Raw genomic sequence first — 27035 nt, 5'->3', positions numbered from 1 at the left:
GGAGTACCTCTTTGCCAGTCAGGTTTTCAGACTATCCAAATTTATTTCATGCATATTCATTGTGGACCGAGTTGAGAACACAGTTCTAGAACTTTTCAACTTTGACCTTACACAAAATTCTCTCCTTAACTGATTTTAGGTTATTTCTAAAAAAAAGATTGGTTCTGATCCCCATGTTTCACTTCCCTGTCCAATGCTCTTAGACAGATGGAGAAGGGATTGAATCAATTCTATTCCACTTTCAGACCCGGATTAAAAACACTGAAAATAAAGACATAAGAAAATCTGATTGGCTCTGCAATACACCTGATGCAAGCCAAGTAATGTACTTCTGCATGGAGTACAGCTGCCCTGCTGGGCAGCGTTCCCTGGCATGAAGCAAATACCACCTTTGTCATTCTATTGAGATCAGTGGCCTTTCGTAAAAAGGCCAGATGTCATTTCAGTTACAATCTAGCTCTACTAAAAGGCTACTGTACTTAAATTAAACTGCATGACTTCCTCCTCAAATTATGTCCATGCCTTCTTGGGTTGCTACACTGGTTCCCTATTAGCTTCCACATCCAGTTCAAGCCGATTCTACTCACCTGTAAGTGCCTTCACTCTGCAGTTCACTTCATTCCCATTCTCTCTTATCTCTGGGTAAAAACCCTACTTGTGATCTCCACTCATTAGGTAAGCTCCTCTTACCAGTACCCATTTTTCACCACTTCCAAGTCCTGAACCTACCACATCTTTCATCTTGTAGCAATATACACCTGAATACATCCATTTCCTCTCTGAGCATAGTCACAGCCTGCCTAAACACTCCCCTTTATGGGGCTTCTTTTGAGTCTTAAACCCCAGCCAGGGCCATCCTAACCACTGGACCAGGTGATGCTCCAGCCGAGAACACAAGCCACAAAGAGCACCAAAACCCCCAGCTACTAACATCACTGCCGGTGCCTCACCTGGTGCAATGATGAAGTGTTTTTGCCCCCCCCTCCCAGCAGGTAGGACATCTCTAGTCTCTCGCCCCTTCCTCTTTTCCCCTGTCTGCAGTCCTGCAAACTTACCAGGAACAGCAAGGTAGAGAGAAGCAGATTCCAGTCACCCTCTGGGTGTTCCCAGGAAATTGCATCACAGGAGGCAGGAAACAAGAGGAACACCAAGGAGCTGGCCAGTGGCTGCCTTTTTTCATATTGCTGCTGCTGGCAAGTTTGGAGGACTGGGGGGTGGGTAAGTGATGCTAAACCAGAAGAAGAGAAAACCAACTGATAGGGGGGGGACCACAGAAGTTAGCTCAGGCCACCATGATCCCTTGAACCTTCTCATGACAGCCTTCTTGATGTCAACCATGTTTTCTACTTTCCTGAAGTTTCTTTGTGTGTTGTCTGTATGTTTACTGTATTGTGACTCTTGAGAAGAGTATCTCTGTTTACATCTAGTAGTATTACAGACATGAGCAGTAGTGGCAAAGGCTGTAGGTTTCCCTTAGGCTTAGGAGCAAGAGAGGCTCAGGACCAATGCAGAAAGCCTGAATTCGAACCTTGCGCTGTTGGGTTAAGCATACAGCTAACACAAATGTTAATGCACAATTTTTGCTTACCAATGTAGTAAACAAATGATGTGCAAAAACAGTACCAGCGCAAAGCTTGTGTGCTAGGGCATGCATGCATACGAGGTTGTATGCTATACTGTATCTGAGCAGAAAGTACACCAACACAATCTGTGCATATGCTAGAATGATATTCTGTGCAGAAGTTTTGCCATGCTGATACTTACATTTCAATACGTGGACGGGTGCAGGTAAATAATTTTTTTTTCTGCTTAGACCTGTGTGAAGAGCCCTCCTGTCTTAAAAAAAAATGCCCTTCAGGGATGCCACAAGAAAGCTGGCAATTCTCATATGCTGGCAAGAAATAAATGCAGGCATTAAACTCTCAGATGCTACTACAGAAAGATGAGCTAACTCTTCCACATTTCTATATTATGCTTGCCTTAGTCTTCTGGACACTTCTTTTCCTCATTACCAGCTATTTTAATATGCTAGGTGCTGGTTGTCCAACAGAAAGTTTTGTGCTTGGTCAGCTTCTGTGAGAGACACTTGTCTGCATCATGCACAGACATTACACTAAATGTGCACTAGCATTTGCTCAAGTTTTCCATACTGGCCTCAGAGTCTGAACAGCTGGGGAAAACCAATTTCTCCTGTACAAGAGACACTGGGGTATGTTTGGTCTTTCCCTCCAGTCAAGTACAGCTCTCTCAATCCAGCAACTGCTGACTTTCCAGAGCAGTTTCCTGCAGCTAGCTCAGATCTTTTGCCTGAACACTTCAGATCACAAAGCCAAGCAAAGCTTCCAATCAGCTCAGCTTAGTCACAGCTCTAATTACCTCCTCTAGAGCTAGTCTACTGCTGCCAGTAAAGTTTTAAAGGGATAGCTGAACTGAAATCCCCATAACCACAAACAAATTGCTTAACGCTGTAATTACTATGTCTCATTACTGGATTCTACTAGCTTGTTGCTCAATAGCTTAGAAGTTGAACCTCTCACACAACATGATCTCCAGCTTTATTTTCCTGAGTAAAATCATCCTTGATCATACCAGTCTCAAAAGTTTCTCTAAACATTACCACTAACCTTTGACTATTGTGCTCTCACACCATCCATCCTATGTTTGGATTTGCCAGCAGAAATGTTTCCTGCTAATTTCACTGTTCCATTTCATAGCCAGCATACAGGACATAGCAAAGAGTTTACATTTTAAGGCTTACACAGCTCACACAATCGCCGCCTCCTATCCCCAGCACTAATCTTTATTTAATTTTTTTTAAAGTATCAAAAGGTCAAAACTTTGGGTATGGTTACTTCTTACCTCACAGGGACACTGATGTAGCAAGATCCCAATTCCCATTAAAGAGGAAATAAAATAGATTCTGCTGATGAATTTCTTTTACAAAGATACAGAAGAAGATTCACAGCAAAATGGATTTTCAGAAAGCATTTTAAGTGTAGTAGTATAATGATTTGATTCGATTCATTTTTGTTGGCAAGGTAATGCTGACAAGGCAAACTCCTCCCCAGAATCTGTACACCAGAATCCAAACTAGCTATTCCCATGGGCCACCACACACACAGCATAGATACCCATCTCATTGGATCACTGCTTCAGTGTGCACATGGATGAAAAGCAGTCACATTTCATCACTGGGAGCTAGGTTTTACATCTAAAAATTTGCTCCATATTATTCATATTCCAAGACAAGTATCAGAATCAGAATCACTGCCATTCAATGCTACCAACTATAAGCAAAATGCTACATTATATGCTATATCAATTTACCATGACTATTGTCAACTAATTTGCTGGACAGGCCTCGATATCTGTAAATCTATGAAGCATAAACAACTGTCCTAACATCTGCCTTCACACATTCATGTACTTATCTATACAAGATAAAACTGATACACTCTGGTCCATGAACATAAGGAAACCTACACATAGGCCTGATAATGCCAGCTCTACAATATATACTTTACTTACTGCCTATTTGGACTTCTCAGTCTTGTATAGGCTAAATCAAATACTGATAACACAGCCTCTGAAGATATCCAGTTTATTTAATATCCTGATTATTTGGTTTCCAATTATTACACAAGTATACAGGCTAGATTTAAAAGGGCTAACACCAATAATACACGTTAGTATTAAATTAATCCCACTGGATAAATGGGTTCAGCTTTAGATAATTCGTTAATAATGCACATTAATTAGTTCATGCTACCACTACAGCATATTATAAAGTGTGCGAGCTGGCAACCTTAAGGCAGCAAATCTAACTCTACCTGCACATAATTTAGGAGGTGCTGCTCTCAAACTATGGTGCTCATCAGGTGCTCTTCTACCCCGCCCAGCTTCCTATTCTTACCTTCGCATTACACAGCGACCCATATATTTCTTGACCTAACCCTGCCCTACCCCGTGCTTTAAGGAACGCAGCCTAAATGCGGATCCGAAGAGCTGGAGGGGAGTGAATGATGGGGGAGCTCCTGCACGCAGCAACACTTTTCCGAGCAGGTCGCCACCGTGCACATCTGGGCCCGGATCCGAGCTGCCGGATCCCGGAGATCAGGCACGTGCAGCAAGCTGCCTGCCCGCGGCTCCTCCGCTCACCTTGACACAGTCCACGGGGTACATCAGACAATGCTCCATGATCCCCGCCACAGCTCCGGCCAGCATATAGGTAGTAATGGTGGCGCCCTCAGGCAACGCCTCGTACTCGGTCTCCTCCTCGGCTCTGTCCCGAGGCTGATGCTCCGGCCCCCAGGGTCTCCGCAGGGCAGCCTCTGTCGGGGAAGAGACGGCCCCAGCTCCCACGTCGGCCTCGCCGGCCCCGGCGCTGGGCCCTGCCGCTGTCCATCCACGCCTGACCCAGCTGCCCAGCACCCGGCCTGGCTCTCCAGCCGCCGCGGCCCGTTCCTTCAGCAAAGCCTCCAACTCCATGCTACAGTCCCCGGGCCGCTCGTGGCCGGGCCCTGAGCGCCGCTCCCGGCTTCGGCTCGGCCCCACGACCGCCGTGGCGCCGCTCAAACTCCCGCTGGTCAGGGGCCTGCGGCTCCCGCTGAGGCCGACTGGCACGCCCACCCGCCACCCATTCGCGCTACCTCTAGGCGGGGCGTCATTGTGCAATGTGGAATGCGATTGGCGATTTCGTTTGCCAATCTCGGCTGCCAAAACGCGGATAGGTTGACGGCTTCTTTTTTCCGCTGTTCATCTTGTTTATTGTTCACCAATTGGCTTCCGACTTGAAACGACAAAGTTGGGAGGGCGGGTACATGATTGACGTGGGAAAAGTGATTGGCTTATATGTCGGATCGCCGCTCTAACTCATGTTTAGTTTGATTTTATATAAATCAGAGTAGGAGTAGAAGCAGTAGTGGGAGTAGAGAGAGCGTACGCCTTTACCCCTAGGGCGAAGAGCGTTAGCGTGATGGGCGGGGTCTACTGTAAATGCACCGTGTCATTAATAGCGGCTTGAATGCATTGGGTAAATAGTGCGCGCCTTGTGAAACGGGTTAGGTCACATGATCAGCACGTAGTTGCAAGAGAGGTGGGAGGGAAAGTTGCTGAGCGGTTAAGCAATCGCCTGCTTTGGCGAAGGGGGAAGTGGTTAGAGGTTCCAAGGTCGGTGCTGGAAGGTCAACCAAGCGCGGAATTCCGGATTGTGCTTCGTCTTAATGCCTTAGCATGCAGGCCGGCCTGCGTACTTATACTTCTAAAGTGGCAGTCACTATGCAATCCATAGTGTTCAAACTGCTGTTTTGAGAGAGATTTTTCGGGCTTGCAAAAATTTATATTACAGGATGAAGGTTTAAGATTATACCAATCCAACAGCTCGAATAATTGTTAATAATTCACTTTCCAAAGTAATTTCACGTCAAAGAGGAACTAGACAGTAGAGGATGACACGGGAACAAATTTGTCTCCGTCCCCGCAGGAACTCAATTTCCCTGTCCCGTCCCCGCGATTTTTGTCGCTGTCCCATTCCTGTAAGCTCAGCCTTAACTGCACAAACCTCAAACACTTATGATTTTAAAGTGTTTGAGGCTTGTGCAGATGAGGACAGAGATGGCGGGGACAGGAATAGAACTCGTGGGGACCGGTAAAAATCTGTGTCATTCTCTACTAGAGGGGTGTTTCCTCTCTCAGTTGCTTTTCAATCTAGTTGTTGAGCCTTTTCTAATTGCAATATAATTCAAAAATCAAAGGCATTCAGTTGAAAAACTTGGCATTCAAAGTGTCTGTTTATGAAGATGATGATATGTTATTATTTTCCTCACTACAGTTTTCCCGTTCTGATTGTTTTTTCAATTAGTAGAAATGTACACCAAATTCTCTGGTTATAAAATAAAAGGAAACAAGTGCTACCTTTTTTGGAATGGCTTATTATTCTGAGCATGATCCCAGTTCTCTTTTCAAAGTCATTCTATCATTAGGTAGACAAATTATTGTCTCAGTTTCTATGAAGGTTGAAACCACCTCAGATTGCCCTAAAGTGCCCAAAAGAATTAGCAGGGGTTGCATTGCCAGAGCTAGAACAACTCCTATTGCCCACCACTTATGAGATATTCAGGAAACGCCTCAAAACCCACCTATTCCCAAAAGACCTAGACAGCTGACCCACTTCCCTCTTTCCCCTCTCTTGCCCTTTCTCCCAATTGTTCTCCACATCCCTTAAGTTAATTCAACTTGTACGTCAACTCAACTTGTACCCCACTAATCTTTTGTAAACCGCATAGAACTTAACGGTATTGCGGTATATAAACTGTTATTATTATTTTTAACTTTACCATAAAGCCTTTATTACACAACAATCTTGTTATCTGATCCATGATAATTTAGTTTATAACCCAATTTGGTTGTCTTTAGAAAAATAATTATGGGGGCTCATATTTGTGTTCACAGTACATTTCTTTCTTTTTACCAGTGAAACTTTGGGGTCTTTTACTAAGGCACGCTACCCGATTTAGCTTGTGCTAATTATTCGCACATGTTAAATGCTTTTTTTTTTTTAAGTTCAAAAAGTTATTTATTTTCAAGCATAGTAATAAACAACAAGTAATGGTCATGTCACAACAGATCAGCAATAATAATAGAGGGTTGTATACAAAGCAGTACTCAAAAGGCTATACAACAATATGTGATACTAGTGTTTAAGCCCGTTACATTAACAGGTGCTAGAATATGTCTGTCTTTCTTTCTATCTATCTGTGTCTCTCCCTGCCCCTGTCTCTCGCTTTCTTTCTTTCTCCCTCCTGCTGTCTGTCCTTTCTTTCTGGTTCTCTCTCTGGCACCCTGTCTGTCTGTCTTTGTCTCTCTCCCTGCCCGCTGTCTTTCTGTGTGTCTGTCTTTCGTTCTAATGCGCTGCCTGCCTGCCTGTCTTTCTGTCTCTCCATGGCCCCCTTCTGTCTCCCCTCCCCCAAAGCAAACCAAGATTGCTCCCATGCCCCCTTTCCCTCTCCGTCCCCTCCACTTTCCTGTGCAGCAGCGCATTTCCCGCCCTTCCCTGTGCAGCAGCAGCATTCCCCCCCCACACACACACACACTTCCCTGTGCAGCAGCAGCATTTCCCACCCTTCCCTGTGCAGAAGCAGCATTTACCCTCCACACACACCCCTCCTGTGCAGCAGCAGCATTTCCCACCCTTCCCTGTGCAGCAGCAGCAGCAGCAGCAGCATTTCCCATCCTTCCCTGTGCAGCAGCAGCAGCAGCATTTCCCAGCCTTCCCTGTGCAGCAGCAGCATTCCCCCACACACACACACTTCCCTATGCAGCATCAGCATTTCCCACACACACACTTCCCTGTGCAGCAGCAGCATTTCCCGGCCTTTCCTGTGCAGCAGCAGCAGCAGCATTTCCCGGCCTTTCCTGTGCAGCAGCAGCAGCATTTTCCAGCCTTTCCTGTGCAGCAGCATTTCCTGGCCTTTCCTGTGCAGCAGCAGCAGCATTTCCCGGCCTTTCCTGTGCAGCAGCAGCATTTCCCGCAGCCCCCTTCCCAGCTGCCGCGTTTAAATTCACAGAAAAGTGCTGCGCTGCGCTACCGCTGTCTTCAGCATCTTCTATCCACTGCGGCCAACCCTAGCGGAAACAGGAAGTAGTCAAAGAGGGCGGGCCGCAGTGGACAGAAGACGGTGAGGCCAGTGGTAGCGCGCTGCAGCGCTTTTCTGTGAATTTAAACGCTGGTGAGCCAGCAAGAAGGAGGAGGCTTAAAAGTAGCTGGTTTTGGCGGTGAGTGAGGGCAGGAGGGGGGAGTCGCCGGCTGTGCTGTGTCTCTCCGTGTTCGAATTCGAAAATGGAATTCGGCACGGAGGGACACAGCACTTGTGAGGAACCCACAGCCTCTTAAGTGCGCATGCGCACTTAAAGAGGATTATTGTTATAGATTCATACTCAAGCTGTAAACAATCATTGAAGAGTAATGACACTGTCATTACTCTAAGAGCAAGAAAGAAATATGCATAGGTATAAGACTTAACACATACCTGGCCATGGTGTGCCTCACCTGGAGTACTGCGTCCACTGGTCGCCGTACATGAAGAAGGAAATGATGCTACTTGAAAGGGTCCAGAGAAGGGCAATTAAGATGGTTAAGGGGCTGTAGGAGTTGCCATATAGTGAAAGATTAGAGAAACTGGGCCTTTTCTCCTTTGAACAGAGGAGATTGAGAGGGGACATGATCAAAACATTCAAGGTACTGAAGGGAATAGATGTAGTAGATAAGGACAGGTTGTTCACCCTCCCCAAGGTAGGGAGAACGAGAGGGCACTCTCTAAAATTGAAAGGGGATAGATTCTGTACGAATGTAAGAAAGTTCTTCACTCAGAGAGTGGTAGAAAACTGGAACGCTCTTCCGAAGTCTGTCGTAGGGGAAAACACCCTCCAGGGATTTAAACGAATGTAAGAAAGTTCTTCTTCAATCAGAGAGTGGTAGAAAACTGGAACGCTCTTCCGAAGTCTGTCATAGGGGAAAACACCCTCCAGGGATTCAAGACAAAGTTAGACAAGTTCCTGCTGAACCAGAACATATGCAGGTAGGGCTAGTCTCAGTTAGGGCGCTGGTCTTTGACCAAGGGTTGCTGCGTGAGCGGACTGCTAGGCACGATGGACCACTGGTCTGAGCCAACAGCAGCAATTCTTATGTTCTTATAAAGCGGACCAAGGCTATGCAGTGAGATCCATGTTACAATAAGATAATAAAGTCAACCAAACATGACAATAAGAATTGTACGAATTGCGTCTTTCAGTATTGATTTTTTTCATATTTAGCTGTTAAGCATACAGTTCCACCACACATTATATTCAACATTAGCTAGATTTTTCCAGTTATAGAGGATGTTCTGGAGAGCCAACACCGTTAATATGTGGAAGAGCTGGGCCTCAAAATAATCATGTATGTGAATGCCTTCATAATTACCAAACAATACGAGAGAAAAGTCAATGTCTGCTTGCATAGAGAAAATATCAGAAATTGTGTACCAACATTCAGCATGCACTAAAGACCCCCTTAGGGCTCCTTTTACTAAGCTGCGCTAGCGATTTTAGTGTGTGCTAGATGCTAACGCCACTATTGAGCTGGTGTTTTTATGCGTAGCGTGGGGGGGGGGCAGTGTGCGCTAAAAACGCTAGCACAGCTTAGTAAAAAGAGCCCTTAGTGCCAGTAATTTAATAGTTTTTTCTCATGCTTGTCTTATAAAATTAGATAAGTTCATGCACATTGCTAGTGACACATCCATACGTTCTCCAATATAGGTAATCCTAAAATTAAGAGAGTCATATTTTGGAATGATTGGTCTAGTAAAGATATATGAATTCTACACAACATAATTTCTAGTGCTACTTTAAGGGCTCCTTTTACGAAGGCACGGTAGCGGTTTAACGCACGCTAAACCGCCGGCCGCGCTAGCCGTTACCACCACCTCTTGAGCAGGCGGTAGTTTTTAGGCTAGCGCGGGGGTTAGCACATGATGAAAAGTCACGTGCGCTGAAGCCGCTACCGCGGCTTTGTAAAAGGAGCCCTAAAATCTTTTCAGACATTGTAATTACAATTTTCATTTTCAAGTAGCCAGCAGTTCAGATGGCTCAAATTGCAGCATAGCATGAATTGCGCTGATGTTTTATTTTCCATTACCACACAAAAACCTTCCATAAATGCATTTATTTCCATAAATGTATTTATCGAGATGACAATCAAGAAGGGTCATGTTGTTTCCCTATAAGCTGTTACTTCAAAAAGAGTCTATTTTAAGAAAAGGACTACTAAAAGCATGGGAGGCTGAAACAAATTATCCTTCAAAAATTCAGTGGTCTTTATTTTAGACTAAACTCAACCAACTTCCATCTGCTAGCATTATGCAATCTCTATTTTTTTCCTCATTGGGCTATTTGGATACCTCAATTTTTGTTGTTGGTGGGTTTAGCACCTAATTATGTTGGTCTAGCAAAAATTACCAAGATACATTATTGCATCTCGTATATGAATGTCACCATTCTCGTGTCTTTTGGATCCATGGGTATGGGGAATTAGTTCTGTAATATTTCTTATTAAGGAGCCATTATACTTGAAGATTATAATATTTGGAGCTTTAGCTTTGACAACATCTCTGGATCAAGTTGATATGAAGCTGATGCATATTCTTTTGGCAATTGCCATAAAGACAATTTTATCTTCTTGGAAGGACAATTCTATGCTCAGTGTTCAATTCTGGTGGCAATCTGTTTTGCAAGTTCACAAATTTTAGTTATCTGTAGTTGATATGCTGGGACGACACCAAACTATTTAGTGGAGCTCGGACTAAAGAGGACTGCGAATGGGCAACGAGATGGCAGATGAAGTTCAACGTTGAAAAATGTAAAGTATTACATGTGGGAAGCAGAAACCCGAGGTACAACTATACGATGGGAGGGATGTTATTGAATGAGTACCCAAGAAAGGGACTTGGGAGTAATGGTGGACATGACAATGAAGCCGACGGCACAGTGCGCAACGGCCGCTAAGAGAGCGAATAGAATGCTAGGTATAATCAAGAAGGGTATTACAACCAGAACGAAAGAAGTTATCCTGCCGTTGTATCGGGCAATGGTGCGTCCACATCTGGAGTACTGCGTCCAATATTGGTTGCCGTACCTTAAGAAGGATATGGTGTTACTCGAGAGGGTTCAGAGGAGAGCGACACGTCTGATAAAAGGGATGGAAAACCTTTCATACGCTGAGAGATTGGAGAAACTGGGTCTCTTTTCCCTGGAGAAGAGGAGACTTAGAGGGGATATGATAGAGACTTATAAGATCATGAAGGGCATAGAGAGAGTGGAGAGGGACAGAGTCTTCAAACTTTCAAAAAATAAAAGAACAAGAGGGCATTTGGAAAAGTTGAAAGGGGACAGATTCAAAACGAATGCTAGGAAGTTCTTTACCCAACGTGTGGTGGACACCTAGAATGCGCTTCCAGAGGACGTAATAGGGCAGAGTACGGTCCTGGGGTTTAAGAAAGGATTGGACAATTTCCTGCTGGAAAAGGGGATAGAGGGGTATAGATAGAGGATTACTGCACAGGCCCTGGACCTGTTGGGCCGCCGCATGAGTGGACTGCTGGGCACGATGGACCTCCGGTCTGACCCAGCGGAGGCATTGCTTATGTTCTTATGTTAAGATCCTGCAATATATTTAGGGGTCCTTTTATCAAGCTGCGGTAGGGGTTTAACACGCGTAATACCGCACGTTAAACTGCCAGCCGCGCTATCCGCTAACGCCTGCATTGAGCAGGTATTAGTTTTTTAGCCGGCCGCGGGGGTTAGCGCGTGATGAAACGTCCGCGCTAACCCCGCTAGTGTGGCTTGATAAAAGGACCCCTAAAAGTTTGGTATAGATAAATATTTGTCAGAAAATTATCATTAATGTAAAATATGTTGCAGTAATAGCTCTGTTGCATAAGATTTTAAAATATTTTTATTTTATCTGATTATATTTTTATGTCTTTGTATATAGTATTACTATTGTCATTTAGGAAGTTAGCTTATATACATTTCTTAATGTATAAAAAGCCTTAATATGTTTATAAGTCTCCCCACTTGTTGATCTTGACCTACTAATAGAGAAGAAAATTCTAAAGTTTTCAAGGGTAAAAAGTAAGTGCTAGATTTATTCCTAGAAGACTGTGGTGCTGCTAAGTGTCATAAATATCTGGAAGTTGTAATATTGTAAAATAAATACAACAAGCAAGGGATGTTACATACCACCTCTCACAAGTAGGGAGATTTTTCTTAACGAGCCAAAATCTTTTACGTATAGATGTGCATCCCTCCCGGTAGAAATGGTGGAGGCAAAGACGGTGCATGAATTCAAGATAGTATGGGACAGGCATTTGGGGCTCCTTTTACGAAGACGCAGTAGCGGTTTAACGTGCGCTAAACCGCTAGCCGCCACCGCCTCCTCTTGAGCAGGCGGTAGTTTTTTGGCTAGCGCGAGGGTTAGAGCGTGATGAAACATCGCGCGTGCTGAAGCCGCTATCGCGGCTTCATAAAAGGAGCCCTTGGGATCTCTTAGGGAAAGGAGGTCATAGTGGATGCTGCGAATAAGCAGACCGGATGGGCCATTTGGCCTTTATCTGCCATCAAGTTTCTATGTTATTTAAAACTCCTATTGAAAATTAAAACATAGCAATTTATTTTACTAATGAAATATTGAAAATAAAATACCAAAACCCTTATCCACACTCATCACCTCTTGCTTAGACTACTGCAACATACTTCTCTCAGGTCTTCTGCTTAACCAGCTCTCTTCCCTTCAATCCGTTCAAAATGCTGCTGCATGACTCATATTCCGCGAGAGCCACCATGCTCACATTACTCCTCTCCTCAAGTCACTTTGGAGTCCTTTTACTAAAGTGCGCTAGCTGTTTTAGCATGCGCTAAATCGGCTAGTGCGTCTTAGTAAAAGGACCCCTTTATTTATTTTGTTTGTTTTCTATCCCGCTTTCCCCAAAGAGCTTAGAATGGGTTACAGGTTAAACATACATAATGAACAGTTACAGTTAACAGGTTACGATAAATAACTATGGGCTCCTTTTACTAAGCCATGTTAGGGCTTTAACTCGCGGAATAGCGTGCGCTAAATTGCCGCCCACGCTAGACCTTAACGCCAGCATTGAGCATTGATCTGGCGTTAGTTCTAGCTACGTAGCGTGGGTTTAGCGCGCGCTAAAAACGCTAACGCAGCTTAGTAAAAGGAGCCCGATATCTAGAACTTGATTCGGTTTACAATAAAGTCAGTAAGTACAAATATTCAAGCTAGTTAATTAGATCGCAGAACAAAATCAAATCAGTCTATTAAAAATTAAAACATGCAGTTTTCAGTAATTTATGAAAAATCTAATTAAAAAACACAGGCTCTAATCCGTAGTGGTAACTCATTCCATAGTGCAGTAAAAATATACGAATACGAATGCACAACTCAATTTCTATTGCAAACACATTTAACTGAAGGAAATGACAATCTATAAAGATGAATAGATCTATAAGTTCTTTGTCCTGAAGAGGTAAAAAAATAACCACTATCCTTCAGAATGCCCTGCCTGAAGCATTGTAAAAGATTAACTCCATGGTGCAATTTAGAAAATAACTTAAAAGCATTTTTGTTTACTTAGGTTTTTGCTGATATTTAGGCTTTTATTTACTGCTTTTGTGGTTATGAAAGTGATGGCCTCTTTTACAAAGCCATGCTAGTGGCTGTTGCATAGCAACAGCCCCGAAGCCCTTTAAATCTCTATGGGCTTCGGGGCCGTTAGCGCAGACGCTAGCGTGGCTTTATAAAAGAGGCCTAGAGTTTTATGACTGCTCCTTATTTTACGGTTTCTATTGCTTTGTCTTTTTTTTTTTGTTATAAACTATATTGATTTATTTTGTGTTTTATTATGTATGTTAATTTTGGAAACCACCTAGAATTTTAGACAGTGCCATCTATAAGTTATTTTTAATAAATAAATAAAGAATTGGCTCCCCATCCGTTTCCAAATACAGTTCAAACTCCTCTTACTGACTTATAAGTACATTCACTCTGTAGCCCCTCAATATCTCTCATTTATCTCCCCCTATGCTCCTCCCTGTGAACTCCGTTCATCAGGTAAGTCCCTTAACTATACCCTTCTCCTCCACCGCCAAATCCAGACTCTATCCCTTCTTTCTTGCCACGCCATATGCCTAGAACAGGCTGCTAGAGCCAATACGTCATGCGCCATCTCTAGCAGTATTCAAGTCCAAGCTAACAGCCCCCACTGTATCATTTCCATTTATACAATGTTATTTTAAAAACTTTCCCATCCCCTTTCTTTCCTTTTGTCCCATACCCATTGTAATCAAGTCTTTGTTTTGATCTCAATCCCCCTATTTTTATTTAGACTTTTTTTATATATACAATTTTAATATTTTAAATATTTTTTTTTTTACTTTTTATTATTGTAAACCGACCAGATACTTGTAAATGGTCGGTATATCAAAATATTAATAAACTTGAAACTTCCTTCTGCCACAAACTCCCCAACCCTGAGATGTCCTGTCTGTACAAATTAGATTGTAAGCTCTTCTTAGAAGGGACCGTCTCATGAATGTTAAATGTACAGTGCCTTTCAGCACTATAGAAATGATAAGTAGTAGTAGTAGTAAATATCTAAAGGATATTTGTCAGCAAATTGAATCAGAACTTAACTGTATCCTTGACATCCTGTTTGTCTGTCTTGCCTGTTTAGCTTGTAAGCTCGTTCGAGCAGGGACTGTTTTCTTACTCTTTGTGACTCTGTGCAGCACTGCGTGAGTCTGGTAGCGCTATAGAAATAATTAATAGTAGTAGTAGAACATGTAGATGGAAAAACCAGATTAGCTTATCAGGAGGTTAAGAGACTGGGGCAGAAATTCCAGCCTCGATTGAATGATCCAGAAAGTATTAAAAGGAGATGGAAAAAAAATATACAGAAAATTTATACAAAAAAAGGCAATGAGGATAACATTGGGGAATTTGAACTGGAAACTGAAGCTGAAGAAGAACCAGATATTTTAAAAGAAGTCATAGCAACAATTAAAGCTTTATCAAAAAAGAAGTCACCTGGTATTGATGATATTCCAATTAAATTAATCAAAGACTCAGAAAGTGCTATCATGGCCCTCATTCAACTGTGTCAACAGATTTGGAAGGAAAAAACATGGCCAACCAATTGGAGATCACTATTCTGATCTATATCGAAGAAAGGTGACGCCAAGGACTGTAACTACTATAGAACGATTACATTAATTCCATACGCCAGCAAAATACTGTATTGCTGAATACAATGAAGGCTACAATCATATGTTGAGCAAGAACTATCTGAAGTTCAGACTGGTTTCAGAAAAGGTCGAGGAATAAGAGACATCGCCAATGTTAGATGAATATAGGAGAATATAGGAATATAGGAGAAGAGCAAAGAATACCAAAAGCCCCGATACTTTTGTTTCATCGACTCCAGCAAAGCTTTTGATTGTGTGGATCATGATAAACTATGGAGAACTCTAGCACAAATGGGAATACCCAAATATATAACTTGACTGATAAAGAGCCTCTATGAAAATGAAGAAGCTGCAGTGAGAACTGAATATGGCAACACTGATTGGTTTCCAATAAAACATGGCATCAGGTAAGGATGCATCTTGTCACCTTACCTGTTCAACCTTTATGGTGAAGCCATCTTCAGAAAAGCAAATTTGGAAGAAGAGAGCAGAGGTCAAAATATAAACAACCTGTGCTATGCAGATGATACAACTCTCATCACCAGCAGCAAAGAAGACATAATAATAATAACTTTTTTCTTCTATACCGCCATAGTCAGATGACTTCTAAGCGGTTCACATCGAAGAGGGCTGGACAATCAACAAATTACAGAAAGCAAATAGTGAAGGTACAACATATTACACAAGGAATAGACAGAAGGAAAATATAAATTTGGGGCTCCTTTTATCAAGGCGCGCTACGGGGGTTAGCGCGTCGGACATTTCATCGCGCACTAGCCCCTGTGGCAGCCTAAAATCCTAACGCCTCATCAATGGAGGCGTTAGGTACTAGCACAGCAGGTGGTTTAACGCGCGGTATTCCGCGCATTAAACCTCTACCGTGCCTTTGTAAAAGGACCCCTTAGTGTGGCTTCTGATTAGGAGACGAATCGATCAAACAGTACGGTTTTAAGTACTTTCTGAAAGGTACCGTAGGTCAGCCCGGCTCCATTGATGTAGTTACCCAGCCAGGACTGCTGTTTGCTTGCTTGGAACATGAAAGATCTGTCCAAAAAGGATTTGTATTTACAGCCGGTGATCCTTGGGTATGCAAATGTGTTACAGTTTCTGGTTGACTGTGTGGGGTTGTGTAGTACAAAATGTGGTAGAAGATAGGAAGGCACTAGTCCCCAGGCCTGCTTTAAACAAATACATGCAAATTTGAACATTATTCGCACCTCCATTGGCAATCAGTGTAGTAGTCTATAGAAGGGGCTAATGTGATCGCTTTTTTCAATCCAAATATCAAGCGAACAGCCGTGTTCTGTACTATTCTTAATTTTCATACTGTTTTCTTTGGAATACCCAGATAAACAATGTTGCAGTAGTTCAGTATTGATAGAACCAAAGATTGCACCAATAATCTAAAGGAAGTAGAGTCAAAGTATTTACTGAGAAAAGTCATAACATGGGATTTGTACTGAAAATAAACAAGGATCATGAACACAGAAAATAATTACGATTTTGAACTTGAAGGTGATAGACTAGACGTTGTAAAGGATTTCAATCTCCTGGGCTCTTTTGTAAACAAAAAAGCAACTACCAGGGAAGAAATACTTCACAGAATAGAACTTGGTCACTCTTCAATAAAGGCTCTTGACAAAGTATTCAAAGGCAAGGAAATAGCACTCCAAACAAAAAAAGCAACTACCAGGGAAGAAATACTTCACAGAATAGAACTTGGTCACTCTTCAATGAAAAGTATTCAAAGGCAAGGAAATAGCATTCCAAACAAAGATCAGACTTGTCCTTTTTCTCAGTGGTAAATTACAGATGTAAAAACTGGACACTGGAAACAAGTCAGAAAGAAGATTTTATGCATGCCATGGAACGCCAAAAGAACAAATCAATTCTGGAAGAGACCGGCTTTGTCACTCGAAGCCCAACTGATGAAGTTATGGCTGTCTTATTTTGGTTACACCGTCAGAAGAGAAAGATAATTGGAGAAGGATATCATGTTTGGGAAGATCGAAGGAACCAGGTGAGGATGGCAACTTGCAAGCAGATGGCTGGACACAATGAAAACAACCATGGGGATGACGCTGTAGGACCTTACCAGACTAGCACAAAATGGATTTCTTTTTAGATATGAGAGACATAGTGTGGCAGCCATTTTAGTACATTCTTAAAGATAATATATAGAAATAATTAATCTGTAATTCATCAAGTCATTAGGACTCGAATACGAGTCAATGGTAGGGTTACCATTTGGCTCCAGAAAAAGGAGAACAGATTGAGACAGCGGGTTTTACTTCCATTGCTTTAAATGAAAGTAAAATTCAGATGTCTCAATCTTTCCTTCTTTTTCTGGAGCCATAGGTAACCGTAGTCGATGGCACCTAACTATGGTTTATTCCTTCTTCTGAGGCACATATGACAATTTTGCAACATTTGGGGATACTTGGGTGTGATTGTATGTGATGATCTTAAGTGGCCAAACAGGTTGAAAAGGTGACGGCGAAAGCTAGATGGATGCATAGGGAGAGGTATGACCAGTAGGAAAAAGGAGGTATTGATGTCCTGTATAAGACTGGTACGACCTCATTTAGGATACTGTGTGAAATTCTGGAAAGCGCACCTTCAAAAAGGTATAAAAAGGATGGAGTCGGTCCAGAGGAAGGCTACTAAAATGGTATGTGGTCTTTGTCATAAAGCATTTGGGGACAGACTTAAAGATCTCAATATGTATACTTTGGAATAAAGGTGAGAGAGGGAAGATATGATAGAGATGTTTAAATACCTGAGTAGTGTAAAAGCACATGACTCGAGTCTCTCATTTGAAAGGAAGCTCTGAAATGAGAGGGCATAGGATGGAAATTGGTACGATGAGTGAAGTGATTAAATTTGCAGACGATACTAAGTTATTCAGAGTAGTGAAGACGCAGGAGGATTGCGAAGATCTGCAACTTGACATAAACATGCTAGAGAAATGGGCCGCAACATGGCAAATGAGGTTCAATGTGGTTAAGTTGATGCATGTCGGTAACAAAAATCTTATACACGAATACAGGATGTCCGGGGGCGGTACTTGGAGAGACACCTCCCCCCCCCCGGAAAGAGACTTGGGAGTGCTGGTCGACAAGTTGATGAAGCCGTCTGCACTAGTGCTGCCCGATTCACAATTCGAATCGATTCACCGATTCGAATCGGGTGAATTGATTTGAATCGATTCAATTTAAAAAAAAAAAATTGGCCTCCCGATTCAATGGCCGAACCTCCACCCGTGCCTTCCTAAAGCAGGAGCTGCAGCGCTGCCTCTTGCTAGCCATCCACTGCTGCTCCTGCTTGAGGGGGGAGGGTCGGTCAGAAAGGCCTCCCCCAGCTTCCCCACTCTTACCTCCTTTATGCTAATAGGGCAGCTTACAGGCTCGCTGGTGTTATAGCGATCCCTGCAGCTGTCCGTGGTCCTCAGCGGCATGTTCTTTCTGCTACGTCATGCCCCTGCTCTGACTTCAGGGGCAGGATCGCGGCAGAGAGAACGTGCCGATAAGGACCACGGGCAGCTGCAGGGATCACTATAACACCAGTCAGTCTGCAAGCTGCCCTATTAGCGTTAAGGAGGTAGGAGCGGAGCAGGTGCAGGCTGTGGGGGAAGCAGGCGTTCGTTCGTGGCGGTGGGGGGAGGAGAAAATGTGCCTTCACGGTGGGGGGGGGAGCAGGCCTTCGCAGCTGGAGCAGGCCTTCGCGGCGGAGAGGAGGAGAAAATGTGCCTTCGCAGCAGGGGGGGGGGGAGCAGGCCTCGTGGAGGGAGCAGGCCTTCACGCGGGGAGGAAGAGAGAAACTGCCTTCCTGGGAGTAGCAGGCCTTCGTGGGGGGAACAGGTCTTCATGGCGGGGAGCAGGCCTGTGCAGAGGAAGGAGGAGGAAGAGTTCCTTTGGCGGTGGGGAGGCAGGCCTGTGCAGAGGGAGGAGGAGGAAGGAGTAAGAGAGGGGAGGGGAGATGCCAGACCTGGGGTGAAGTGAAGGGAAGAGAGAGACCAAAAAGAGGGGGAGGAAAGCAGAGGGGAGGTGCTGGACTAATAGAGAGAGGGACAGGGAGAGAGAAATGCAAGACCACAAGGGGAAGGGTACAAGAGGGACAGATACTGCTCCAAAGTAGGTGGGCAGGGTGCAGGATGGCAGGAGAGATAGTAGGAGAAAGCATGTACCTGGGGAAGGGGATACAGGAGGAAAAGGAAGAGAGAAAGAAGCTGGATATGGGGAGAGAGAAGATGCTGGGCATTAAAGGAGCATAGGAACAGGGACACAGAAGAGAGATGCTGGATGAAAGGGTAGATGAGAAAAGGAGAGATGGTGGATCTGTGGATGGTGGGGTCCATCGCTGCAGCTGCGGGGGGATGGAAATGAAAAAAAGGAAAGATGCCAGACCTCCGGGGGAGGAAAGGGAAACAGAAGGGGAGGACAGAGATGGAAGATGGATGGTTAGCACGGAGAAAGAAGAAAGGAGAGCCTGATCAGAAGACAACCAGACCAACATGGGACCAACAAAATTTGAAAAATGACCAGACAACAAAAGGTAGGAAAAATAATTTTATTTTCTGTTTTGTGATTATAATATGTCATATTTGAAATGTGTATTCTTCCAGAGCTGGTGTTGGGCCGCAAACGTGAGCTAGGATTTAATAGAGAGTAAAAGTATTTTTTGTTTGTTTATTTTGTTTACATCACAGGATCAGTGTGGGTAGGAGAGGGCAAAGAGGGTGAAGAGGCTATAAAATAAACCCACCAGGATGTTTGGAAAAAAACACCCAATTAGGCAGGAAAATCGAATCGAAAAATCGATTCAATAGGCTGAATTGAATCAAAATTTTTTTCCCTGAAAAGGGCAGCACTAGTCCGCACAATGCGCAGCTATGGCGGAAAGGGCAAACAGAATGTTAGGAATGATTAAGAAGGGAATCACGAACAGATCAGAGAAGGTTATCATGCCGCTGTACTGGGCCATGGTACGCCCTTACCTGGAATACTGCATCCAGCACTGGTCCCCATACATGAAGAAGGACACAGTACTACTCAAAAGGGTCCTGAGAAGAGCAACTAAAATGGTTAAGGGGCTGGAGGAGTTGCTGTACAGCAAGAGATTTGAGAAACTGGGTCTCTTCGCCCTTGAAAAGAGGAAACTGAGAGGGGACATGATTGAAACATTCAAGATACTGAAGGGAATAGACTTAGTAGATAAAGACAGGCTGTTCACCTTCTCCAAGGTAGGGAGAACGAGAGGGCACTCTCTGAAGTTAAAAGGGGAAAGATTCCGTACAAACGTAAGGAAGTTTTTCTTCATCCAGAGAGTGGTGGAAAAACTGGAACGTTCTTCCAGAGGCTGTTATAGGGGAAAACTCCCTCCAGCGATTCAAGACAAAGTTAGACAAGTTTCTGCTGAACCAGATGGTACGCAGGTAGGGCTGGTCTCAGGGCACTGGTCTTTGACCTAGGGGCTAAGCGAGAGCAGACTGTTGGGCACTGATCTGACCCAGCAGCGGAAATTCTTATCTTCTTGAACCTTATGGGAACAGTAAAATACCTCTTTAGCTGGCTTTGAGCTTTCAGTAAAGCCAACAAAAGATGGTAACCCTATTTTAAAAAAAGATACTGGATCAGGACGAGGAAACAACCTCCGCCTTTCATTCCAGCTGCGACAGAGAAAAATTCAGAATGGTTTGGGGCTGGCAACAGCAGCAATAACTAATCACAGGGAAATACTTTTAAAACCAATAGGAGGAAATATTTTTTAATTCGGAGAACAGTTAAGCTCTGGAACGCATTGACAGAGGTTGTGGTAAGAGCGGATAGCTAGCTGGTTTTAAGAAGGCTTTGGGCATTATTGAGAAAGACATGGGGTATTGTATCTTCTGTCATAAGAGATTCCTCACTGTAGGTTAGGCGGGGCTTAGCACGGAATCTCTTCCGCCCTCTTTCCTCTCTTCTGTGATACGGTTCGCGTCGGATCAATCCGAATCAGCGAGACAAGGTAACCAACTAGAAGGCAGTGTGTGGCCGATGCCCCTCCCCTTTGGCTGCCCTCGTGTCTACTTGGCGCTGTCGCTCGTGGACAGTTTGGTGACGTGTCCGCCCGGCGCTGTGTTTCCGGTGGTGCGCACGTGAGTTTCTTTTGCTATCTTAGTAAGGTGCTTCTTTTATTAATTGGGCTGTTCGGAGGGATGTTTAAGTTGTTGTTGGCTGTAGATCGGAAGTGGGTTTTCTTTTCTTTGGGCCTGCCGGGGAATCCTTGGGTGTCAGGCCAGGGTTCGTGTTACTGTGGAAAACCGTAGGAGGCCCTGGAGATTGTGGGTGGTAGCCAATCGGCTCTTACGTCGCGCCGCAGTTTTCGGCAAGAAGTCTGCCTCTGGGGCTTCCCGAAGTATACGGAGAATACTGTATTGGGTCTATTATATAACATAAGAAAAAAAAAATCAAATGTTTGATCCCATGTTTCTGGCCGATCTTAGCTGCAGTGACTGTTAAAAAAAGATGCAACTAGTTATGATAAAATTAAACTGTATAGTACAAAAGACCCTCTGTCTTATTTATTACACACTAGAAACAATTACACAAATCATGCAAGTGTTAGATTTAATTGTAAGGGTACGTTCTGTATAAATAAAGCTTTGGCGGAAAGGGGATTCAGTGGCATCCTAATACACCTGTTGCACTATGTTTTAGGCATTAAGAGTGGCTTTTCTAGTGTTTTGTTTTAATTTATTTCAGCCACTAACTGACTGTAGTTAAGTTGATACCAGTTGGGTTTGTGCCCAACTTCAACAAATATATTCTGTGATATAAACCCGCCTCCCCCCCCCTCGCCATTCTCTATCTCTGTGGATAACGCTATCCTCCTCCCTGTCTCGTCGGTTCGCAACCTTGGAGTGCTCTTTAACTCCTCTCTCTCCCTCTCTGCTCAGATCCAACAGACTGCCAAATTCTGTCGCATCCTCCTGTATAACATTACCAAAATCCATATTCTTCTCTCTGAATGCACGACCAAAACCCTTGTCCACGCTCTCATAACCTCACGCTTAGACTACTGTAACGTACTTCTCGCTGGCCTCCCGCGCCCCTCTCACCTCTTCAGTCCGTTCAAAATGCTGCTGCGTCACTCATATTCCATGAGTGCCGCTATTTTCACATTACCCTCTTCTCAAGTCGCTTTATTGGCTCCCCGTCTGTTTCTGAATACAGTTTAAACTCCTCTTTTTGTCTTACAAGTGCACCATATGCCTGGAACAGGTTGCCTGAATCAATACATCTTGCTCCGTCCCTGGCAGTGTTCAAATCCAAGCTAAAGGCCCACTTTTTTGAAACTGCTTTCAACTCTTAACTCCCCCTCACTGCTGTCAGATACCTATACCCACTATAATCTCCCCAATCCTGAAATGTCTTGTCTAAATTAGATTGTAAGCTCTTTTGAGCAGAGACTGTCTATTGTATGTTAAAATGTACAGCGCTGTGTACGCTTTTCAGCACTATAAAAATAATAAATAGTAGTAGTAGTAATTTTCATGAAGCTATTGGTGGTAGTACTTAAAGCAGTACCATCCTTAAAGGCAACACTGTAGTGTGTAAGAAAATTTACAGGCATTCCTCAGTCTGAGCTCAGGGAAGTTTGGTGGCTTGCAGAAGGACAAGCTGACTGCAGATGAGAAAGATCACAGTAGAATCTTACTCTGTTCAGAATTCTGCTGCATATCTTATCTTCCTCCTGCACTTATTATGATCTTTATACCCTTCTTAGAGCTCTATATTGGCTTCCTGTCTGTTTACGTATTCAGTTCAGAGTTCAATTTTTCACTTACAAGGGCATTTTTTTCTGGTGCTCGGTGCAACATTTCCTCAGCTATCTTCTCCTACATCTCTCTCTTCCCTCCCCCCCCCCCCAAATGATGCCCATTTTTCAGGCTATCTGCTGTTTCCCTCTATTGCTAATACTAGGTACCATGTTCCTCAAATAGTCGTCCAGACCTGATGAATGTAACCATAAATGGAGCAGGACACAAGTCCCACTTTAAAGCTCTTACTTCTTGAAGATGGCTTTTAAATGCAAATACCTTCTCTTCTTGATTACTGTTTGTCTTTAGTGTCTCAACTAGATTGTAAGCTTTAGAAATGTTTAGTAGACATCTCCAGGTTTTCAGCTAATGCTATACATAGTGTAATGCACGGCCAGTTTCTGATGGCTTGGAATTGTATTTTGCTTTAAAATACCGTACTCAACAGAGACTAGCTTATAATGATTGACCCAAAAAGCATATCATGAATTTGCCATAAACAGGTTGCTAGTTGTTTTCAGAGCCAGTCTGCACATTTCCTGCTGGCTTCCTTGATTGGGATGGCATGTGTACCAGCTCAGTAACTGGAGCAGCCTGCAGTTTGGCACAAAGCTTCTGGCTTCAGCATGGCAGGTGCTTGAATTCACACAAGCTGCTTGTGAGTTCTGCAGGTGCCTTGTAGCTCAGGCAGGTCTAATTCTCAGTGTTAAAGTTCTTTGTTTCCTTAACACATATTCTTTACTTGTGCTCTTGAATGACAGTAGAGAGCATGTATTTTTCGTTTAGATCTAATGCATTATGTTAAGTAACTATCCAGGATTACTGAAGAGAAGCTGTTTGCAAATTGTTTTCTTCAGTGATCTGAGGGAGTAGAGTTTTTCACATTGCTGCACAAGAGGAAAGTGAAGAGGAAGGTTAATTGATAGAAATAAACTGCTTATCTGCAGCCTGCTCAAATCGGAAAGGAGGGCAATGTGTGACGCTATGAGGCCACTTCGTTGTGGCCGGATAAGAAAAAGGTGACGTGGACTGCAGCCATAAGGAGGATCTGAGTGGGAGAGTTGCATATGGCCAGGTGAGTCATAATCTTCTAAGGAAAAAAAATCCTCTATATTTGAGGGCTAGAAAAAGCAATAGGAGTACTTAGGAGAAGGAGAAAAGCATGTGACTAGCTGAGTATAAGTGGAATCTGAATACGAAACAAAACTTTATTTCAGACGAAAGATTTCTTTTGAGAATAGTAGGTCAGAATATGGAATCTCAGGGGCAGACTCATGAGCAGCACTGGAAAATATATTTTTGCAGAAAAGAGTGGTGGATGTGTGGATTGGACTGGCTACCAGTAGAGGTGATAGAGACAAACAGAATTCAAGACCTAGAAGTAAATAAGTGAGAGGAAAAGCAGAGATAAACTGAGGTCTGTAGTATTTGTAGCAGGAAGGAAATTGTGCCTTAGCATTTAAAAGTACTCTTTACAGAGACTTGGATTGATCAGATACTATGAAAATCCAGGACAGGGCTTCCCATACAGTAGTTGTCCTGGGGACTCCACAACCATTCTGATTTTCAGCATATCTAGCATGAATATTCATAAGACCAATTTGTATATATTGAGTCTCCAGTGAATGCAAATTGATCTTATTAATATTTAAGGTGGATACCCTGAAAACTTAACTGGCTTTGGAGTTTCCAGGGCAAGTTTGGAAAGCTGTACTCTGGGAGTTGTGCCTGTATTAATCAATGGCTTATTCACCTGATTAGTATTACCTGAAGGGGCTGAGTACTTAGTAGAATGAAGGCATGCTGATTTAATGCTAAATTTCTTGTTTTCTTTTTTTTTTCCCCCAGGATAACTTTCTCATGCTTGTATCCAGGGTCTTGGCACATTAGCGTGCCCCCAGTAAGTCCATTTGCCCGTCGGCATCTACCATTTTTGACACTTTTTATTGTGGTCTTCATCCTGATCCTACTTCCTATTACAGACCTGTGGCTCTGGCGCCCCAGACCCCTTAAAGACAGGCAGTTTGAAAAGTGAGTGTCCTTTTGGATTTTTTAAAAGCATCTTTTAAACATAGTCAAAATGGCATGTAGCCATGAGGTCTAGCAAGAAACACAGTGTCATAGTGGTTGTGGCAGAAAGGTTCTGACTAGTTTAAACAGATGGTAACTGTCAAGCTGGAAGTTCAAGAGTATAAAAGGAAACTACAGAACACAAATCCCAAAATATTGGAATTCTACTGCTTTACAGTGAATGCCATCATATGTGCATCAGAGTGAGCATGTCCCAGGGCTGTAATGAGCTACTGTATATGTGGTCAGTGAAATTGTACAGGATCCAAGAGGGGGGTGCCCTGTCCATTGGCTTCCCTTGTTTGACTGGGACATGCTGTAGTGCAGAGGGTGAGATAGGAAGGCTTTGGGGCTTACCGCCCAGGGTGTGTGTCCAGCATAAAAAATGCTCCTGGCATGTCCTGACACTGCATTTTTCTATCTATAAAATTTGCTCCAAGTTACTGAGCCAGATACAGGTTCCTAGTTGGTTTGAGCGAGTCTACACATTCCCTGATGGCCGTCATGAGTGGGTTGGTGCGTAATTGGAGCAGCCTGCAGTTTGGCATGGTGCTTCCTGGCCTCAGAATAAAGAATGGTAGATGCTTGAAGCTGTGAATTCTGCAGGTATCTTGTGGTTCAGATGTGTATGGTAAGGAGCATTCTGTGAAACGGAATGAGATTTCAGAGCCATCTGTAATGTTAAGGGAAGTAAACCTAGAAGTTACACAGGAAAGACATGTTCAGGATGCAATTTACTGCCTTTCTTTCTTCTAGTTTCTGAAATGATGCCTACCATTTAAAGAGTTTTCTGTCAGCTGTGCTATCATGTACTTCCTCTCCAGAAACCAAGAATGTGTGTATGATTTTTTTTTTTCCCTAAATAAAAAAAGGGAAGGAATATGGAATACAGATAAATCCAATCTCAAAAGTTCTAAAACAGCTTTACTATTTAGGAACAATGGTATATACTTTGCCCAGTATGTCTCGTAACTCTGTTACTGACACTCTTGAAAATAGGAGGAAAAACACAAGTTTTACAAGCACTACACAGTTCAAGCTATAATCTTATGGGGGATAAAAAACCAAACTCTCGTATAAAGCAACTAATTTTAAACTTTTATATAAATTGAAAAAAATCCCTTATCTTTTGAATTTTTTTGGTAACTTCAAGGATTTCAAATCAGCATTTTGTATTACTGCCTCAGGGAATCATGGACTGCTCCAAATCAAACCAAAACATATCAATCAAACTCAAATCAATATGAGGTGTGATAAAAAAAAATACAATGAATTTTTAAATAAAAAATTCAGTAAAATACACTTTGCCTTTAGTCCCCCCTCGCTTCAAAAATACTTATACCATCATTCTTGTCACTTTCTGAAGCAGTTCTGGAAGTCCTCTTTCGTTAGTGTCTTTAGTTGTACTGTCGTATTGCCATTCTATTTTACCATTCAAACCTGTAGGTTCAGTGGTTCCAGAGAGAATGTTCAACTCTGTTCCAATTGCAAAAATTGCCTTCATCAATCCCTTCCATATTTCATCAGAGGGGCATAATCCAATACAAAACATCTTAAGCTGTGAAAAACTGACTATTCTATAAACAATATTGTGCCAAAGGAGAATTTTCTTTCTGTGTCTCTAAAGTGCTCTTATGTTCAGACCTGGAACCTTCTGAAGGTTTGCCCTACTTACCATTTATTATGGGGGGGGGGGGGGCAGATTATGCAATACAAATTCATAAGCACACAAAGTAAGATATTTCAACAAGTACCTTATGTTTCGCTCTATAAGACGCACCTGACCATAAGATGCACCTAGGTGTAGAGGAGGAAAATCAAAAAAATAAAATTCTGAACCAAATGGTCCCTGTCCCACCTCCCTCCCCCTCGTTGTGGTATTTCCATGTTTTTAACACCCCCCCCCCCCCCGATCTAAGAATGCACATTGCACATCATTGTTGTATTTTCATGTTTTTTACTCCCCCCCCATACCTTTTTAAATCCTGGTGATCCAGCGGTGTATTGGCAGGATGAGTTTTCCACGCTCCTGCCTGGCCTCGTGCCTCTCCGTACGAGAACTGATGGCAGTCATTCAGGAAGTGGCACGGGCCCAGGCAGGAGTGCGGAAAGCTCACTTCTGCCGATACACCGCTGGACCACCAGGATTTAAAAAGGTAATATTTGCTTCATAAGTCGCACAGACATTTCCACCCATTTTTTTTGGGGGGGAAAAAGTGTGTTTTATGGAACTAAAAATAAGGTAAGTTTTTTCATTGCCAGGATTTTCAAATTTTGTAATTTCTAATGTACTACAAACTTAGGCAAACCTCACAAGCAGCTTGTCCTTGGACATCTAGCTCACTGCATGCTATGTTTTACTATTTCACTG

The 27035-nt window shown here is 43.1% G+C and overlaps 2 protein-coding genes across 4 annotated transcripts in view; one reads left to right on the top strand and one right to left on the bottom strand.

Annotated features, from left to right (window-relative positions):
* Positions 1-4739, bottom strand: part of SLC25A28 (solute carrier family 25 member 28) — a 49653-nt gene extending 44914 nt beyond the window's left edge. The window contains exon 1 of the mRNA XM_033940665.1: positions 4159-4739. Within this exon, the coding sequence (XP_033796556.1) occupies positions 4159-4488 (330 nt within the window). The 5' untranslated portion in view covers positions 4489-4739. The remainder of the gene's footprint in view (positions 1-4158) is intronic.
* A 16059-nt stretch (positions 4740-20798) lies between these two features.
* ENTPD7 (ectonucleoside triphosphate diphosphohydrolase 7) overlaps positions 20799-27035 on the top strand; it is a 62018-nt gene continuing 55781 nt past the window's right edge. Inside the window, exons 1-3 of one of the 3 annotated variants that reach the window (XM_033943824.1) lie at positions 20799-20929; positions 23542-23669; positions 24443-24625. In XM_033943824.1, the coding sequence (XP_033799715.1) occupies positions 23662-23669; positions 24443-24625 (191 nt within the window). In that variant the 5' untranslated portion in view covers positions 20799-20929; positions 23542-23661. Of the gene's footprint in view, positions 20952-23451; positions 23670-24442; positions 24626-27035 lie in introns of all 3 variants that reach the window. The other 2 variants (XM_033943825.1, XM_033943826.1) reach the window with 2 other exon arrangements.

This window comes from Geotrypetes seraphini, chromosome 4 (assembly GCF_902459505.1).
Source record: "Geotrypetes seraphini chromosome 4, aGeoSer1.1, whole genome shotgun sequence".
Lineage (NCBI taxonomy): Eukaryota > Metazoa > Chordata > Amphibia > Gymnophiona > Dermophiidae > Geotrypetes > Geotrypetes seraphini.
This window is presented reverse-complemented; position numbering and strand designations above follow the sequence as displayed.